General features: G+C 46.4%; 2 protein-coding genes and 1 non-coding gene across 4 annotated transcripts in view; 2 read left to right on the forward strand and 1 right to left on the reverse strand.

Moving 5' to 3' along the window:
- The first annotated feature begins 485 nt into the window (after window positions 1-485).
- RPL32 (ribosomal protein L32) lies at window positions 486-5339 on the forward strand. The gene is made up of 4 exons (XM_025920908.2): window positions 486-627; window positions 2105-2205; window positions 2802-2983; window positions 5162-5339. Exons 2-4 carry the CDS (start codon window positions 2110-2112, stop codon window positions 5289-5291), a joined length of 408 nt encoding a protein of 135 aa, XP_025776693.1. The 5' UTR covers window positions 486-627; window positions 2105-2109; the 3' UTR covers window positions 5292-5339.
- On the forward strand, window positions 1900-2039 carry LOC112859562 (small nucleolar RNA SNORA7). The gene has a single exon (XR_003223531.1). It is a non-coding gene; the product is annotated as a small nucleolar RNA SNORA7 (small nucleolar RNA).
- A 759-nt stretch (window positions 5340-6098) lies between the features above and the next one.
- Window positions 6099-19431, reverse strand: part of CAND2 (cullin associated and neddylation dissociated 2 (putative)) — a 33633-nt gene continuing 20300 nt past the window's right edge. For both annotated transcript variants that reach the window (XM_086697383.1, XM_086697384.1), the window contains exons 11-15: window positions 17292-17387; window positions 13802-13971; window positions 12353-12517; window positions 10537-10644; window positions 6099-8194 (exon numbers count right to left, since the gene is read on the reverse strand). In XM_086697383.1, coding sequence (XP_086553509.1) covers window positions 7967-8194; window positions 10537-10644; window positions 12353-12517; window positions 13802-13971; window positions 17292-17387 — 767 coding nt within the window. In that variant the 3' untranslated portion in view covers window positions 6099-7966. The remainder of the gene's footprint in view (window positions 8195-10536; window positions 10645-12352; window positions 12518-13801; window positions 13972-17291; window positions 17388-19431) is intronic.

The following is a 19431-nucleotide window of genomic DNA, read 5'->3' on the forward strand; positions in this document are numbered from 1 at the left end:
AACTAGGCAGGTTAGCTGAATGATTAGAAGTGTGGATTTTGGAGTCAAATCCCCAAACGTCGCTTTCTACATAGGCAAAATGGGGAAAAAATAGAACTACCTTGCAGAATTGTGGGAAGGATCGTGAAACCCATGGAATGATAGCTGTTAGGGTATCGTTCCTATCTTACTCTATAAATTCACGTGAGGGAAGTATTAGGAAGACTGTTTTGTTCCCTCCTGGCCACCAAGAGGCGCACTTAATAGCAGAAGAAACGCGGGCGGAAATAATCTAAAAACTGGATTGTTCTCCGGAAGAACGGCTTCAATTTCTGGCGGAAGTGGATGCCCCCCCCACCAGGTCTTAAAAGCTCAGAAAGAATTCCAAATATTCTACGTAGTCCTACGTCAGGTATGAAAAATTCCCAGCAGTACTTCTAGATATTAATATATATTAAAACACATGTATTCCTCGACTTTTTTTCAGTATTTCTCTGAAATGTCTTTCTTTCCTTTGAAGGACCAAGCGCAGGAAGTACTCTTTTTTCCCTGACAGGACCCAGAAGTTAAGTCCCATCAGCCTTCGCGCGCGACCTTCCACTCTCTTCCTCGGCGCTGCCTGCGGAGGTGGCAGCCATCTGTAACTCGGTGAGTTTTAATCGTTGGCCATCCGCATCTCTGCGGTCTTCATCTGGTATTGTCGCTTCGTGGTGAGGAGGCCTGCCCTTCCGAGCACTCGTCTTGGTGGGCTTTGTCCTTGTCGGTTGGCTGGAGCACGTACAGGAACAGAACGAAGCGGCCCAGCCGATGATGGAGGTTTGCTTCCCAGGGCCACTTGGCCGTCCTACGGAGGCCGCCTGGTGTCTCTCAGCGTTGCTGACAGCTTGTTTGAGGCCTGGGAGTGAAGGTCGCCGTTTCGGGTCTAGGCAGCGCGGGCTTGTAGGGACTGTGAAGCCACCAGAAGTTTCCAGTCCGAGGGCAGGAGTATTCCAGTTTTGGTCAGCGTTGTGTTTCCGCGTGTATTTTGTTCACGCCGACCGACGCTCCCTCCTCTGCGGTTCTGGTCTTGGGGTTGCTGCTGCGGCCAGACCGCCAAAACAAAATAATCGATTGCTGCTAGTCGATCGGTTCAGTTAACGAAGGATCTCTGAGAATATAAAACTGCGTCCTTGTCTGCGAGGAAATAATGTTTCGGGCGGAGGTGCGTTCCTTTATCGAACACAAAGTTCACGGAGTACCGTGTGCTGAACAAAGGAATAGAAGCAGCGAAGAGAACAGAAAGGGTGTTGTATTAGGGAAAAAAAACTAGGGTAATCGGGAAGGCCGGTCCTCGGATGATCTTCAGGTAGAACAGGAAGTTCCAAGGCCTAGAAGCAACAGTACGTTATGGTTTTATAGGTCTGTTGTGAGAGAATTGTAGAGCAGCAGCACTCTAGGGGAAATAACAGGTTTCTCTACTTCCAGTCACTGCAAGCATTCAACGTGCAGTATCCTTTCCATTTTACAGGTGGGAAAACAACTAAGGCTCAGGTTCTTGTGGATTGTCCAAGTTCTGCCTAACGAAAAGGAAATTGGACTGTCTGGGGTTTGGGGCGCCAGGTGTGGGATTTGCTCCCTTGTGCAAGCTGAGAACTTTTGGGGGTCCATTTTTTTTATTTTTTTTTTAATGTTTTGATTTATTTTTGAGACTGAGCATGAGCAGGGGAGGGGCAGAGAGGGAGGGAGACACAGAATCTGAAGCAGGCTCCAGGCTCCGAGCTGTCAGCACAAGAGCCCGACGTGTGGCTCGAACTCGCAGAGTGTGAAATCATGACCTGAGCTGAAGTCGGATGCTCCACCGACTGAGCCGCCCGGGCGCCCCCATTTGTTTTAGATTAGCTGTTAGCGTGCTTTTTTTCTTCAGTGGATGAAGTGACTGCTGACCTCCCAGGATCGCGTCTGGAGAGTGGTTCGTATTCTGCCAGCTTCGGAAACGGGAGGGAAAGCAAGCCTGGCAGAGGTACCCATTCCATTCCCAGTTTGCTCAGTAGCTGGAGATTGGAAGACACTCTGCAACAATGTTCAAGGCCTGAGCAGGAAAGCTTCCTTCTAGGACTCTGTCACCATCTCTGCTTCTTTCTTGAAGGCATCATGGCTGCCCTCAGACCTCTGGTGAAGCCCAAGATCGTTAAAAAGAGGACCAAGAAGTTCATCCGGCACCAGTCAGACCGATATGTCAAAATTAAGGTATATGTGGTCCTGGGATGGAAGTGTTTGTTGGGGTGGAGAAAGGAGCCCCTAAATGGGCTGTTGGATTTATGGTATCACCTGGTCAGAAGATCACATTTGGCAGATGAACCAGTCTAGTTAGTGGAAGAGCTCTCTAGAAACTTAGGTCTGAGTACACCTTACTGGCATTCAGTCACTTGATTATAGTATGAATTGGACGTTTGGCTGTTTTGACGTGTCTAGAGGCTTGTATCATTTTAGGTGGCCTTAAGAGGTTATGAGAAGTAGATTATCCTTATTTTATGATGAGAAAACTTGTATCTTGAGTGCAGTGCTAGAACCCATGCTCTTCACTCTTTACCTTACTGTATACACAATCCCCTCACATTCTATCAGTCTGTAGTTTGTTTTTCCTTTATTTAGGAGTGTGGATGTGAGTCTATATTCCTGGTGCTCAAAGTCAGGAGCCCCTATTTTTCTCCACCAAATAAAGGTGAACTGTAACCCAACGACAGCTACTGTTGGGGCATGTTTCCTTTTCATTGGGTCCCCCTTTTTTCCTCTAAAAGGAAGAGGTGTTGGCAAAGGCACTAACCCTCCTGTGTTTATTTCAGCGCAACTGGCGGAAACCCAGAGGCATTGACAATAGGGTGCGCAGAAGATTCAAGGGCCAGATTTTGATGCCCAACATTGGTTACGGGAGCAACAAGAAAACAAAGCACATGCTGCCCAGTGGCTTCCGGAAGTTCCTAGTCCACAATGTCAAGGAGCTTGAGGTGCTGCTGATGTGCAACAAGTGAGTTGGGCCCCACTTCTGGGTTCAGGTGTCAGAAGTCTGCATCTGTGAGCAATTTTGGTAGGGACTTTATAGAATGCATTTGGAGGAGTTGTATATTCTCTAGGGAGCTTAAAGAATGCTTGTTGGGAGCTTAGAAAGGTTTCCTTTGCTGGAGCAGGGTGAGGGAACTTCCCCTGGTAAGTATAGAGACCTGAGACCTGGAAAGACAGGACTTTGCCTGACAGTAAAAACGCTGGAGGATCCTTTTGGCAGTTCTTTGCAGAATGGTGGCTTTATTTATGTGGAGGTATGGGGGATATAGTGTAGCCTCAGACCTAAGGGACACTTTATGCTGTGGCCACAGGTATCTCTCTTCCAAAATCTGCAGGAATAGACGAGTTGCTGTCTGATTAAGAGCTCTGTGATCTGAGGTAGAGAAAAGGAGGAAGGCTTTGCAATCAGGATGGCTTACACAAAGTTGTAGAGATGCTAGAGTGCACAGAGGATTCACAGCATTCCTTTCAAGGGTTTTAAGAAAGTTAGACACTTTATGAGCTCTGTGAGAGACTTGGTTTGCTTAGGCCAAAAGGGGGACAGTGGGATGAGAAAACATTTAATGTGGGAAGTTATTTAGATGCTTTGAATTTGGGTTGGAGGGAATGGTGTTCTTATATTCCTATTAAAGATACTTGGGCAGCAAACATGAGTTGCAGATGCTGCTGGATGCCAAAAAGGTACTCTTTTTAAATAGCTTGACAGTTTGTGTAAAGAGCTATAGAAATTTTTGGAATTTGTGACCTTTACACCACAAGTTGCATTTCTGGATATTTGTCCTTAAACTGAAAAGCAGAAAATCTTTGTAAGGCTGATCATTGCAGCAGTAATTGAAGGATTGAAAGTGTAATTTGTGAATGGTGGGAGTACAAGCACTGGGTGGAATGTTACATATACACTCAAAATGGTGATCATGTGTGGAAAATGCCTAGGCAGAGGGGAAGGTATTTAAGATGATTGATATGTTAAATATATATATGGACGAGGACCTGAGGAGTTATCGAGGGGGGAAGAAAAGATTTAAGTGTTAAGAACAAAGATGGAAACATTTCAAAATATAGCTACTTTGAGCTTGAGTGAACCTCCTTTATAGAAAAAAAAATTCTTTTAGTTTGCTTGTCTGTTAAGCTATTTTGCTGGAGTTCTTAAAGAGAACTCTGTATGCCCCATTGCCTTAGTCACTTCTTACAGTCTTCCTTTGCTGAAATTTCTCCTAGAGTCTTTTTTTTTTTTCAAGATTTTCATTTTCTTTTCTAATGTTTATTTTTGAGAGCATGAGCAGGAGAGGGACAGAGAGAGGGAGACACAGAACCCGAAGTAGGCTCCAGCTGACTGGGGTTCAAACTCACAAACAATGAGATTATAACCTGAGCCAAAATCAATAGACGCTTAACTGATTGAGCCACCTAGCTGCTCCTTAAGATTTCATTTTTAAGCAATCTCTACACCCAACATGGGGCTCAAACTCGCCTCCCCAAGATCAAGAGTCAGATGACCCACCTAATAAGCCAGCCAGGTGCCCCTACAGTATCTTAATTAGCTGTTGCTGGCGTCATAAAATGCTTCGGGCCAGTCTGTTACCAAACCAGGGTATGGTGCAGCTGTGAGGAATAAGTTGGAACAGTATCTGTTAGGCGGGTTAAAGTATAGTTATTTGCTGGGCAACTTCAGGCAATGTTACTTCTCAATTTGAATTTTGTCAGCAGCAAACAAGTAAATTAATGTCTGAGCCAGGAAGCTCCTGGTTTAATCAGACTGTTGGATTCTGCTCTTGGTTACTTTGCAGAGTTTTAAAACTTCATGGGACTAGAAGGATAGAGGAGGACCTTTGAACTTGGAGTCTGGGTCTGAGCCATGATAGCCCTGTCTGTTTCTATATATCTGACTTGGGAATTCATTTCCACCTTTAAGGGCCATGGTTTGTCTGTAAGATGGAGGCAATACATGAATCATAAGGCTGCTGTAAGGATTAAGTGAGAGGGAACAATGAGAGTGCTTTTGTCACTGCCTGGGAATACTTTAAGAGCCTTACTGCTGGTACCATAGATTTTAGGAGAGTTGGGATTCGGGGCTGTGCAGGTCTTGTTCATCAGCTATTTACCAGCGCCTCCTTACTCTACTCACTAACCAATTCTCTTCCAGATCTTACTGTGCAGAGATTGCTCACAATGTCTCCTCCAAGAACCGTAAAGCCATTGTGGAAAGAGCAGCCCAGCTGGCCATCAGAGTCACGAATCCCAATGCCAGACTGCGCAGCGAAGAAAATGAATAGACAGTTTATGTGCACATCATATTTGTGTTAATAAAACCATAAAACTACCATCTGGCATTTCCCTCTTTGGTTTTACTCTTCAATTTCCTACTCAGACAAGTTGTCACAGATGTTTTTTTACTGCTGGTTAATACTCTGGAATCTTCCATTTGGAAGAGGTTTATAAAGGATATTTTATTCTTCATAGGGCACAGGCCTCTGGTGCCCAGATCAGCCTTGTCCACTCCATTTGGGGGTAGGGAAGACTTGGCCTTCAGACCAAGGTGGGTTCCTCCCTTAACTGGAGGACCTTGTAGCTCAGAGCAAGTAGTCTTTCTTAGGTTTGCTATGTAAAGTTGGATGACATTTACTCTATGTGGTTCTCGTGATTGAGAAATTGCATGAAAGAATCCAGGTGAATCCCTTACTCCTTACTTATTTGGTGCTGAAATAGCATCCTGTGGCTTCTGTCCTAAACCATGACAGGATGACAAAAATCCCTCTACTATATGATCAGCCTTGGATGTCTGAAGATATTTTGTAGTCTCCCTTTTATAACCTTCCCCTAGCTGGCTGCTTCAGGTAATTGAACAATTTCTGAAGTTGTGGGATCCTTAACATGATATAGCCTCTTGATTGGTATTCAGGATTTAATAATCAAGCTTCCTTTTCAACTACAGCCCACACTCTAGGCAACAATAGCTAGAATTTAGCCCTGTTAATTACAGGCATGCCTCCGGAGACCCAGGCTTGGTTTGGTTCCAGACCACTGGGATAAAGCAAGTCACACGTCCGACGCATTTTCTGGTTACCCAGTTCATATAAAAGTTCTGTTTATACCATACTCAAATTTATTATGTGCAATAGTTTACCTAAATAATGTGCATACCTTAATTTAAAAATAACTTTATTGCAAAAATAACTGCCTGAGCTTTCTATGAATGGCAATCTTTGCTGGTGGAGGGTCTTACCTCGATGCTGATGGCTGTTGACTAATGAGGGTGGTGGTTGCTGAAGACTGGCAAGTTACTAAAGTTAAGACCATGAAGTTTGCTGCATTGATGGAGTCAAGAATGACTTCTCTGTAGCATGTAATATGAGCACTTTTACCCAGAGAGCTTTCAAAATTGGAGTCCATCCCCTCAAACCCTGCCACTGCTTTATCAACTAAGTTGATGTAATATTCTTCAGTTCTTTGTTGTCATTTCAACAGTCTTTAACAGCACCTTCACCAGGAGCAGATTCCATCTCAACTCCACCGTTAAAAATTTTCTCATGACCGTCACATCTTCAGGCACGAATAGTAACATCAAAGATCACAGATCATAAATACAATAATGAAAAAGTGAACTGAGGAAAATACGACATGAAATGAGCAAATGGTGCTGACAGATGTGGCTGGACGCAGGATTCCCACAAATCTTCAATTTGTAAATGCAGTATCTACAAAGCATGATAAAGTCAGGCATGTCTGTAAAGTTAGGGTACCACTTTTCCAAGAACTGGTAGCAAGTGGCAGTATATAGTCCTGGGATATGGCATGTAGACTCCAGAACAAGATAACTGCATACAGGGTGTTTTTCCCTACCAACCTGGTCAACTGAGCAGAAAGAACTACCCTGGTTAGAATTTTCTTGGCATGCTAGCCATGAGCGGTTTTAAGTCCCTTAGAAAAAGGTCTTACAGGTGGGCTGCCTTCAGTTCAAAACCTAGTCTGAAACATTTGAGTAAATGTTCGTCATTTTCATAATTTCTTTAAACTGACTTGGGAAACATACGGATGGTGACATGCCTAGTAGAGGAACTGTGCAGAGAAAAAGTAACAAGGATCTCTTATTAACCTGGGACAGTACAGAAAATTCTTTTAATCTGTCGCTTAATATTTGTGTCTTCAATACTAAAAACTAGGAACAACATGTTCAAAGTCTTCCTCCGAAGGACACAAACCAACTGGTTACACCTATAGGTGGCGTGGCGTGAGAGGTGGTCTAGTTTCCTTTGTGCTTTCTGGTTTCCCATTTGACTACATAAGCGTTTTGAAATTAGAAAAAAACATATTAGATCTAATTCTCTATCCCAACCACCTCCCCTGCAAAAATACCAATTTCTGAATCATCACTACCAATTGGAAAAGGAAGCATTTTGAGTTCTAAAATGCAAGAAGCTCAGAGAAGTAGCTTTAGTTTTTCAGATGCCCAGCCGAAGCATGAATTTTTGGCCTATCAGATCAAGTGAAGTGAAAAGTGGGAGAGGTGTGAGTGACACTGGTGGGAAAGAAGGCCAGCCGGCTGCCTCCTAACCTTTCACAGCTGTGAGCACAAGAGTATTTCTAAACACTACTTAGTCCTCTGTAAGGCAGTGACTCCCCAGTTTGAAGGTATAGACTGCCCAGTGTGAAGTCACACATCCGCTATTTGTGCCGAAGGGCTTGGAAAAATGTCCATGCCCTGTTGCTTCGAATGACTGTCCTGAGTTACAGGGTCCAACTGTTGGCAGCCTTGCAGCTCCTGCTGGGGGCCTCGAGTTGGGGTCCCTGGAGAAGGCACTGTAAGCCCCGACCAGGAGCAGGACGGCCCCCCAGTGAGATGAAGAAAGGGCAAAAGCAGAGGCCTTTGGCCAGCATGGGGACAGTGAGGCCTCAGGCTTGGGTAGGCCCCCTTCTCTTGGTAAGGGCCCACCTGGGGACTGGAGAAGCACTAGCTGAGCTCCATAGAGTCTGTGCTGGGGGCTGAAGCAGAATCCTTCTGGATGCTCTCAAAGAGGGCAGCAAGTTCGGGGTTGGATCGGATTTGGGAAGAGAAGTCAGCCATGATGGGGCTTTTCCCTACTTCCGGGATGGTCAGCAGGGCGGCCACAGCCCTCATGGCGGAGCGTTTCAGCTCATCTTGCTTCTCAAATTCCTGCTTCACGGAACCAGCTTTGACCTAAAGTGGGAAAAAACGAGCCATCCTTTACTGAGCCTGGCCTGGCCTGGCATCACAGCCTCCCTCGCTAGTCTCTGGATTCCTCTCAACCACCTGTAGTAAGCTTTCCCAGTTTAAATCACAGCATACTCCCCTACTTCAGTCTCCTGAGATTTCTCCTGCACTTTTACACTGGTAGGTTTCTCCAGAGGGTGATTCTTTGTCATTCAAATCAACTTTGAAGTCACCTAGGGGGCCTCGGACCAGCCAATCTAAACTGTCCACCTTTCTTTTCATTAATAAGTAATTTGATGGGGGCACCTGGGTGGCTCAGTCTGTTAAGCCTCTGACTTCATTCAGCCCACGTCATGATCTCCGGTTCGTGAGTTCAAGCCCCGCGTCAGGCTCTGTGCTGACAGCTCAGAGCCTGGAGCCTGTGTCTCCCTCTCTCTACCCCTCCCTTACTCACGCTCTCTCTCTCTCAAAAATAAATAAACATTAAAAAAATTAAAAAATTAAAAAATAAATAATTCAGTGGTGACAATTGCTATAAAGTGTTAATTGTCTCCTGCCCCGATTGGAGATTCAGCCTATGTTTATTCACTGTGCTTAAAAACAGGCTCTTGGTATCATATGACTTGGTGGTACCATCTGACTTAATTGAATGAATGGATCACTGTGACAGTCATCTAGCTGGCCTGGCTTCTTCCCCCCAACTCAGGTGCCTGGCCCTGCAATCTCTTCTGCACAGCAAGTACCCAAAACTGCCTTGTCTGCCTTGTTTTTCATCCCCCACCCTCTTCCACTTATTTAGAGGATCTCAGAATTCCCCCCACTGCTTATGGAATAAAGTCCAAATTCCTCTCCATGCCCCTGACTTCACCCAAAGACTCTTTCCCTTGAAGAGTCCGGTGTAATGGTTAAGAGCTTGGCATTGGGGTTGAACAATCAGGTTCAAATAGCTCTGCCCTGTAAGATCTGTGACTTCAGGTGGTCATTCTAAGCTGTACTTCCCTTTCTATATGTAAGAGTCTCCTTTCCATAGAGTTGCTTTTAAGGATTAAATGACTTAACACAGTGGGGCACCTGGGTGGCTCAGTCGGGGGCAGCTGACTTTGGCTCAGGTCATGATCTCATGGTCTGTGGGTTCAGGCCCCACGCTGGGCTCTGGGCTGACAGCTCAGAGCCTGGAGCCTGCTTGGGATTCTGTGTCTCCCTCTGTCTCTGCCCCTCCCCAACTTGCGCTCTGTCTCTCTGTCTCTCAAAAATAAACATTAAAAAATAAAAATAAAAAAAAAAATAAAAAGCTTTTGGTTTCCAGAGCTTTGTAGGTTTCAGTGGATGAGGGATCGTGGACTTGGATGCAGCAAGTTTTCATCATAGCACCCCACACACAGTGCCCTCTGGGCAGCCAGAATGAGTGGCCTCTGTGTAGGCCTCAGATCAAAGCTCCTCTTGCCATCTTAGCCGAGTGGAAGGGTGTCCTGATGCTGCAACACCATTTGCAGCCTTTCCCTGTGAACTGGGATTTTTCTCCATGCTGTATAGCTCCAAGAAAACTAGAAGTGATTTGGCCTTTGAAACTGTCAAGACTGCAATGGCCCTGCAGAACCACTGTTTTCTATGACTTCATACCATGCATAGGTTTACAAACTGAAACTTAAAAGGTAGGTTTCTATTAAGAAATTACCAATTTTATCTGTTTTAGCCACAAAAGATTTCATTTTTTTGGAAAAGGTTTTGCTCTTTTGCAACTTGAAAATCACTGTTCTATAGATCTCTCTCCTCTTTAAGCTCCAATCTGAAATACTCTGCCCTCGTTTGGTTAATTCCTACCCTTTCAAAACCCAGATTAGTTCTTTCAGTCAACAGATAATTACTGGACACCAGGCTCTGTTCCCAGTGCTGCAGCTTTCCCCCAGGCCTTCCACTCCAGATCCCTCCCCTGACCCTTGAGGCACTCCAGCCTAGCAGCAACTCTGCCCTGGATCAATCACCCGATCAATGGTTTCTATCTTTCCAAGAGAATAACTCAGTGTTCCAATTAGGATGTGGGAGTAGGGAATACACCATGTTCAATGTGGTATCCCTAGTACCTTGCTACAAGGGCCGGCACCCAGGAAATGTTTGATGAACGAAAGAAAGAGGTGGGTGTGAATCCCAGCTCTGCAATTTACTAGCTGGGTAGCCCAAATCAATAACTGCACCTCTCTTGAGTCTCTGTTCCTCTGTGTATACAGTGGTGACAATAAGAAATACTTTATAGGGTGACAACAACAGTTAAATGAAGCACTTCATATACTACCCATAAATGGTAACTGAATAATCTGTAGGTGTGCCCAGGGCTAGGCAGGAGGGCTTACCTTGGCGGTGCAGGTGGCCCTGAGTGGCTCAATGAGCCGGTCCACCCTCTGCAGAACAGGTGCGGGACACAGGGTAGCCAGTCGGGCCAGCATGATGAAGGTCAGCATCTGCCCCAGAGGAAGGAGACAACGTTCACAGTGAAATGGCCAAAAGGAGCAGAGCCCAGGGAAGATCAGAGGATCTGGTACCAATACCTGGAGCTCAGGTCCAAACTCTAGCACTAATTCCTGCCAGGGCCCTGCAACAGTCTCTCCCACTCTGGGCCTCAGTTTTCTTATCTATAAAGTGAATGGCAGGGGGCGCCTGGGTGGCTCAGTCGGTTGAGCGTCTGACTTAGGCTCAGGTCATGATCTTGTGGTACGTTAGTTCGAGCCCCACGTGCTGACAGCCCAGAGCCTGGAGCCTGCTTTGGATTCTGTGTCTCCTTCTCTCTCTGCCCTTCTCCTGCTCATGCTCTGTATCTCTCGCTCAAAAATAAATAAACATTAAAAAAATGTGAATGGCAATACCCACTACGCCAGCTACACTTGGCTGAGGAGGATCAGATAAGAAGAAGCACCAGGGAGGGGACTACTCTCAAGCTCAGATGCTCACAGGGCCAGGCAGACACTGTCCATGAGTGAAGAGGGCCAGATGGCAACTGGGAAGGAGTTAGGAGTCCACACTCCAGACAGCAGCTGTTAGCTCCAGCCCGTTGTGGCCGTGGGAATGTGGCCCAGAGCTCATGCACTGTTTTCAAAAGAAACTGATTTTCACGTAAAATCTCTCAACTTTTAAATACTGGCACCCAGTTAAAAAAAAACAAACAACTGCTGTATGAGCCAACTAAACACATCTACAATCCTGGTCCAGCCTGCAGGAGAATAATGGTGACCTCTTTTGAAAATGGTGAAATTCCTACAAACATGCAGCATAACGGATGGTTGTCTGAATTCTACACGCCCTACCCATCCCTACCAGATGTCCACCCTGCCCTGATCCCCCCCGCAACCCACAGCAAAGGAGGGGGACCAGCAAAAAGCATGGCATCACACAGCACATGCTGTGACTCAGGGTTCCTCCATTTCCCAGCTGGTGCCCTGGAACCACCCAGCTCTCTGGCCTCTCCCTTGTAGAGTGGGCATCATAAACCCACTCTCTAAGGGTGTGGTGCAAACTCACCCTCCTCAACACCAAAAGGAGCCTGGACATAGGAGTCCAAATGTTGCACTGATGCCCAGGCCTTGTCCTGTGCTCCCTGGAGGGCAGGCAAGAGGGCCGTGTGGCCAGAAGGGGTAAGAAGGGAAAAGCATGGGGGAAATGCCTGTAAAAACTGGCTTTTATCAATCAACAGCGGACCTTGGGCATCTCTCACATCAGTGCAGAGGGACCTGGCTCACTCTTCTTAATGCTGCTAGCATTCCAAGACCAGAGGTACCCAGTTTATTGAGTGATCTTCTGATAGGTGGACATTTGGGAAGCTGCCAGCTTTCCCCAACTCTCAGAACAATCTAGAACATAAAACTCCAAACATGTTTTTAGGTATCAGTCTAGAGGCTCTGTTCACAGAGATGGAACTGCTAGGTCAAAGGTGGGTCTCAGAATTCTAAATTTTTCTAGCTACTGCTAAACCGTCCTCCAAAGAGCTTGCCCAGTGTAGACTCTCCTCAAAGGTGTTTGAGAGGTTGGCTCTCTTTCTTATTGAAAAAGAACAATGCAGTTATTTACAGGGGTGCTGGGGTGGAGAGTGGGGGACAAACAAGCAATGGGCCCCAGTGGTGCCTGCTCTCCCCTTCGTACAGGGTGGGCATAGGTTTGGCAGGGAGCCCATCCTACCCGGATATCGTAGTGGTCCTTCAGGCCATCCTCCACGTGATTCAGGAACTCGCAGATGTCCAACCGGCCCAGGCAGCTCTCAAGCAGCGAGTACATGCATTCAAAGGCTGCCTTGCGCACGTCCAGCCCATCATCCACTGTGTGCTTAAAGGGCCCCATTTCTACCTGCAGGAGGGAAGGGTGACAAGGGTTATGGGATGTGACTCTAGGGTGTAAGAACACCTCCCTTAGTTCCTGCTGCACACCCCACCTCTGTTGTTCAGTACTGCGTTCTGTCCCCAATCTCTTGCCTTTGCTCAGCCTGCAATGCCCTTTGATAATAACAGTAACAATAATTATTATAGTCTACTGAGCAGTTGTAACGTGCCAGCCACTGTGCTGAGTGCTTGACAAATGACATGTTACTCAAGCATCACAACAGCCCCAGGAAGACAGTGTTATATTAACCCCACGTAACATAAGAGGAAACTAAGGCTCAGAAAGGTTAATTAATTTGCCCAAGAACACACAGCTAGTAAGTGGCTGAACTAGAATTAAAAGCCCGGGTCTCTGAAGCTTTTAACCACAAGGCTCTGTTCTTAATGGTACTCTCATTCTCACCCCTCAAAGCCCCCTTTTGGGAAACTTAAATGCCCCCTTTTGGGAAACTTTCCTAACCCCTCTAAACATAGTCGCTTCCTCTTCAGCAATGCCAGGTGGTTTTGTTTTTTTTTGTTTTTTTTTTAAAGAAAGAGAGAATGGGCAGGGGAAAGACAGAGAGATAGGGAGACAGAGGCTCCAAAGTGGGCCTGCACTGACAGCAGCAGGTCAGATGTGGGGCTCAAACCCACGAACCATGAGATCATAACCTGAGCCGAAGTTGAATGCTCAACTGAGTGACCACCCAGGCTCCCCAAGACATTTTTATTATACTATGTGCTAATAGCTGTTAATTAACTTTTAATCTGTGCCCCTTAAATCCTTATTGCACCAAATAGGCTCTATCTCAGTAAAATAATTGGCAGAATGGGTGTCTCTATCCTTTAGGTGGCCATGAGCTCTCTAGTGGCAGCTCTGATCCAGCTCTGATCCTGGCACTCTGACACAGTGCTGGTGCTCAGTGAATGCCTGCTGAATGTTGAGTGATAATAAGAACCGCCAACATTTACCGAGTGCCAACTATGTGCCAGGAGCAGCCCTGAGAAGCTGCAGGACATAACTCATTGAATCTTGTCAACAACCCTATGATGCAGACACGAACTATTTTCCTCATTTTTCCCAAGAAGAGAAACAGACTCAGAGCAGATTAAATTGTCCCTAGGTCAATGTGCCCAGGGTCACACAACCTGGAAGTGGAGGTGCAGCATTTGACCCAGGCCACATGGCCCACGTGCCTGCTCTGAAGAGCTTGACCCAAATCCTTGTCACAGCTCCGCCAGTCAGGCCTTCACTGGCCTTCAATGGCCTTACCTCTCGGATGAGGTCCCTGCGGATCTTTGTCTCCTGGTAGAGGAGGGGCAGGATGTCATCCAGCAGGTCCCGGACCAGTGAGGGCTTATTGTGCACAGCCGAGTTGAAGAAAGCCAGAGTGGCCCGGCGCACATTCAGGTCTGGGTCCTGCAGGCTCTCCATGAACTCTCCTGAAAGATGAGAGGGTGTGTGAGGGACGGCTCAGCCAAGATGCAAATCACCTCCACCCCAACCTCAGTTACCTGATTACTGTGAGCTGGGCAGACTTGGCTGAAGGGGGGCAAACGTGTTCTGAGCATCTACTTTCTTACCAGGCACAATGAGTCCTCAAAGCACAAGTAAGAATGTGAACTAGAGTCTGGCCTGGGTTCAAATCCAGGTTCCACTATTTCCTAGCTATGGGACCTTGGATAGCCTCAATGTCCTCATCTATAAAATGGGAGTAACAGCAGTACCCATAGTGTAGGACTGTTTTCAAGATTTAAAATGTAGTGATGTGATATCTATCTATCTATCTATCTATCTATCTATCTATCTATCTATCTATCTAATATACCTAATCTATCTAAAATACCTAGCAGAAAGCTTGGCACAGAGCAAGGATTCTATAAACGTTAACTTGATATCATTACAGATAAGGATCTTGAAGATCAGAGAGAGAAAGAAACTTATACTTTCACACAGCACTTCTCTGAAGTTTATAGACTTTTTAAGGACTATGTTAATGTCTCATTTGCTCTATAAAGAAAATCTAGAATGAGGGGAATCCTTAAAAAAACAAAAAACAACAACAAAAACTGCGATCCTAACAGTATTTCAAATGATTAACATAACCACCAGGTTAGGAAAGAATGAAACAACTCACCCAAGTAATTTCCAAAGTATTTTGACTAGTTGCCCTCCGGCTAACGACAAAAGACCTATAAACAGATACTGACTATTCACAGAGATAAAAGTTAGCAATTGTCAGTCTACTTTCTGTGTGTTCCAGGATTAAGCGTATAAATATCTGGTAGACAGCAGGAACTGGGCTTTTCCCTGTAAGAGAAGGGTATGGAACAGAAGAAGCCTAGAAGGAGCCCTGCAGTGCTGGACTGGAAGAGCAGGTAACACATGTACATGTGTGTCTGTGTACATACATTCACACATTCACATACTTCCTAGTTCTGTTAAGAGGACCTTAAAGCAATGGCACCCCAGTAGCAATTAGCACACCTAGTGTCTAGATCTTGGATTCTAAGTACCATTCTCCACTAAAAAGGATCAGGGCTCCCTGAACAAAGGACTGATTCCAGAGCTGAGGCAGCAAAGGTTCAAGGTAAGTGTAGGGCATCTTACTGTGCCAAAAAGTAAGGATATGTTCAAAGGATGATGGAAACACATCAACAGAACATAGGAACCAGTCTGAAGGGCTCACACTGGCCACATCTAAGACAAGCTTAAGAATCAAAATAAATGAAGACAGTAAATAGTTATAAGTCACTGAATAAAACAGGAACCCATGAGTCTATAACGATATGAATAAATCAATGAATAAATAAATGGGGGATAAGGAAAAGTTCTTCCAGAGAACAGAAAGCAATCTAACAAATATGGAAGGAATGCTGAAATTAAAAGTCACCATTTGGCAACTGTCAGAAATCACTGAATCAGGAAAGAAACCACAATGGATGCTAAATGTGGTGGGCAGAAATTTGATGAACAGGATGTTTTGACAGACTCAAAAATACTTATTCATTCCAAAGGAAAAAGTAATTTTAGAGTGGAGAACCTGGAAGTCTCCACCTTAATCAGGTTATCAGAGTTACCATCACCAGTCATGGGGAAAACTGCCATGCTGTGCCTCCCAATACAATGCCCTGGGAAGAACATAAAGTTTCCCAGCAGAGCAGGATTCAAATCCAGAGCTGGTAACCTCTGGGGCTCTTCTACTGTGTCCTGGTGGGGAACCTGGCAAGACTGGAGTTCAAGTCGCCTCTCTGAATCTCTGCCTCCTCATCTGTAACATGCAACCCTCAAGCAAGGGAGAATGAACTACGGTGAGGTATACCAAAGGGCCTAGCCTTATATCTGATATGCAGTGAGAGCACGAAAACTGTGGTTCAACCATACAACCAAAAACAAACACCTAGGCAGAGGTCCCTAGGACTGCTAGCCATGGGCGGCTCAGGCAAGATGAGGGAATTCAGAACTAGGGGCAACGTATGCCCACTGGGTCAGGGGATGGGATGAAGTTGCTGTTGATATTGCTGTGGCTTCTAGACATGTTCTCCAATTCAGAGTGTGGCCACACCTGCTGACCCCTGGTCTCACACAACAGTGCCCTGGCAAGTGTGGATCAGAATCCCTGTTTAAAAATTTTTTTAATGTTATTTTAGAGAAGGGGAGGGAGGGACAGAGGGAGAGACAGAGAGAATCTTAAGCGGTACTTAATCTATGCTCAGTGTGGACCCCAATGTGGGGCTTGATCCCACGACCCTGGGATCATGACCTGAGTCAGACGTTCAACCAACTGAACCACCCAGGCACCCCAACACCCTGGTTTAATTTTTTTTTTTACATTTATTTATTTTTGAGAAACAGAGTGAGACAAAGCATGAGCGGGGTTGGGGCAGAGAGAGGAGACACAGAATCTGAAGCAGGCTCCAGGCTCTGAGCTGTCAGCACACAGCCCGACATGGAGCTCAAACCCATGAGCTGTGAGATCATGACCTGAGCCGAAGTCGGATGCTCAACTAACTGAGCCACCCAGGCACCCCATCACCCCCGTTTTAGAGCTGGGGATGAGATGACCTGTCCACGCTCACACAGCCAGAGAGTAGCAGAGCCAGGCTGTCAACCCAAGACTGGCAGACTTCAGAATCTCTCCACATTCCACCAGGCTGTGCTGCCTGTGTGAGAAGGGCCAGACTCCCAGTGTGATCCAGTTACAGGCCTGCAGGCTCAGAGCTGTGAATGTCGGCCTTCTCTAGGAAGAGCCTAGTCCTGCAGAGTTCCAAAGAGAGGGCTCACCAATGAAGTCTGCTTGGGCTTCTAAGTCCAGAAGACTCCTAAGACAGGGCATGAGCTGGGAGCCACTCTCCCCAATTCCAGTAGAGCTCTACCTAGCTTGAAGCCCACCGAAGCCAATGCACGTGAGAGGCTGGTGGTTTTCCACGTGTAAGAGACTGTGTGTTCATGGAGTACCTTCCCCCCAATAAAAAATGGGGCCTCTGAATCAACTTAGAACTTGCAGATAAGGGTTCTCACCCCCTTACACTTTACAGATGAGGAAATGAGGCTCAGAGGTAAGAAGGGGCATGTTAGGCTCACCCAACAATTCAGTGGCAGCACAGGGATTTGCACCAGGGCCTGCTGCCCGTCATAGGGGTGAGGTAGCCTCCTGGGCCTCAGACTCCCCTTAGCTAATGTGTAAGAAAAATCAGCCTGGACTCAAAGGCTGGGAGGAGGGGACGAGTGGGGCCGGGGGTAGAGGAGTGGGGGTGCTCACCGATGAAGCTCTTCAGGAGGGGGTCGATGGGATGGGGCTGGTCAGAGATGAGGAACTTGACTGCTGTGATGACAGTGCTCCGTGTGTGTGGCCGACCTGCAGGACAAGAGGCATCAGCTTGGTAAGCGGCAGGGATAATCCTAGACACTCGGTAAATGACGGGGTCTCTGAATCAACCTTAGAACCTACAGTTAAGGGTTTCTCACCCCCATTTTACAGATGTGGAAACTGAGACACAGGTCAGAAGGTGTTGAGGCTCTCTGCCTCCCTGGGAGACAGAACTGGACCCCTCCCCATTCAAAACACCCATCTTTGGTGAAGTCAATGCCCTTTCCCTTGGCAGTCTAAAATGCATCCCTAAATTCTCCTGTGGTGGCTGAGAGGAAAACTCCCAGTTCTCAGGTAACCACACTGCAGGATGCACACAGGGAATCAAGAACCCAAGACAGTGGTCAATCCATAGTCCAAAGAAAGACCTTTGCTCAGGCCTTGGGGCTGCGTTCTACTTTTCAGACACATTATCCTCAGGATGGTCCTATTGATTAACAATAAATGGTAATATAAATCAAAACATTTCATAAAAATCATTATTAATCTCTGACTTACAGATGAGGAAAAAAACCCAGAAAGGTTAAGTTCATATCTAAGGTCACACAGCAGATCCAGAATTCAACGGCTGAATCTGAGCCCTGGCTGGGCCCTCCTCCTCAGGCCTGCATTCTCTAAGCAGGCGGCAGTGTGCTCCAGGCAAGCTGAAGGCCAAGGGGATTCCAACAGAACTCAGAACATCCCGAAAGCTTGGGAATGGAGAAGTTACTTAAATTTACTTTTCCGCTTGCTTTCTGAATACAGAGGCTGAAAAAGGGGTGGGGAATACACTTCCCATTATGGTGAAACAAAGAACCCAGCAGCTGCTCCCTCCTCTCTACCTCAACACCCAACAGTGAGGGGTTAAGGTTGTTTCCCTCATTTAGCCCTTACATTCGAGTCAGAAGAAAGTTTACACTTTGGTGCCAAGGTGTGAAAACGGAAAAGAGCTACTGACTTGAGACTTAACAGTTCTTTCCTCTTTCTCTCTCTACCCTGACTGGCTTATGACAAGATTCAGTGTGGCTCATGAAGACATGGACAACAGAACAGGATTAAGTGAATTTAAGATAAGAAAAACGAGGGGTGGCTGGGTGGCTCAGTCAGTTAAGCTTCCGACTTCAGCTCAGGTCATGATGTCACGATTCATGGGTTTGAGCCCTGCATCCGGCTCTGTGCTGACAACTCAGAGCCTGGAGCCTGCTTCAAATTCTGCGTCTCCCTCTCTCTCTGTTCCTCTCCCGCTCATGCTGTCTCTCTCACTCCTTCAAAAATAAATAAAAACATTAATAAAAATTTTTTTAAATGAGAAAAACGAGGCCAAGGAAAAACACAGGCAAGGAAGTGAAAGGAAGACTAGAGTGAGGGCAGGGAGAGCCACCTAGGAAGTCCCATGAACTTGCTGGAAGCAGGCCATGAGTCTGGCTCTAAGCTTCCAGGCAGTTGGTGGTAAAAAGGCAATGTGACCGCTTAACTAGTTCAACAGGGTGCATGAGGCAGAAGTGAATCAGGGCTTGGAAATGGCGGGGCTGCTCCTCATATCCTGAGACTCTGGCCCCTCAAGCTTCCTTGTGAAGAGCCCTGTGAGTGTAACAGGCAATGTCCTCAACACGTTCTTCTCGTCCATGCAGTGGTGTGAGCCACCAAGCTGCTTCTTATAAACCCAGCAGCCCAGTGAGGGCTTAACTGTGATCACGAACATAACAACAACAGCAGTTTTTACTTAGTATTAATTACATACCATATGCTATACCAAGCACTTTGCCTACGTTATGTGAATAAATACACCCTCTGACTCTCTCAGAGGAGCAGCTGGCCAGCTCAAGGCCTGGAGGCCTTTCATTCCCAGGGGCTTTCACTTACCCAAGAGCCCCACAGCCCCACCTGTCTGCTTTCTTCCTCTCTGAGTTTCAAAGAGCCCTGACGTGCCCTTACCGAACCACACAAAACCTGCCCCTGGTTTTTGCTGGACCCTCCCCAAACCCTACGAGTATGGCCCCCGGTCCTACCTAGTCTATACTGACATTTGCTCCTGGCTCAAACAAACCCAAGA

Source organism: Puma concolor, chromosome A2, assembly GCF_028749965.1.
Source record: "Puma concolor isolate L17-30 chromosome A2, mPumCon1.1.hap2, whole genome shotgun sequence".
Classification (NCBI taxonomy): domain Eukaryota; kingdom Metazoa; phylum Chordata; class Mammalia; order Carnivora; family Felidae; genus Puma; species Puma concolor.

What these genes read in the sequence shown, in the direction of transcription:
- RPL32 (XM_025920908.2), top strand. Translation starts at nt 2,110, where the DNA reads ATGGCTGCCCTCAGACCTCTGGTGAAGCCCAAGATCGTTAAAAAGAGG. An exon ending in ACCGATATGTCAAAATTAAG is followed by an intron (nt 2,206 to 2,801) that starts GTATATGTGGTC and finishes TGTTTATTTCAG; the next exon opens with CGCAACTGGCGGAAACCCAG. An exon ending in GTGCTGCTGATGTGCAACAA is followed by an intron (nt 2,984 to 5,161) that starts GTGAGTTGGGCC and finishes ATTCTCTTCCAG; the next exon opens with ATCTTACTGTGCAGAGATTG.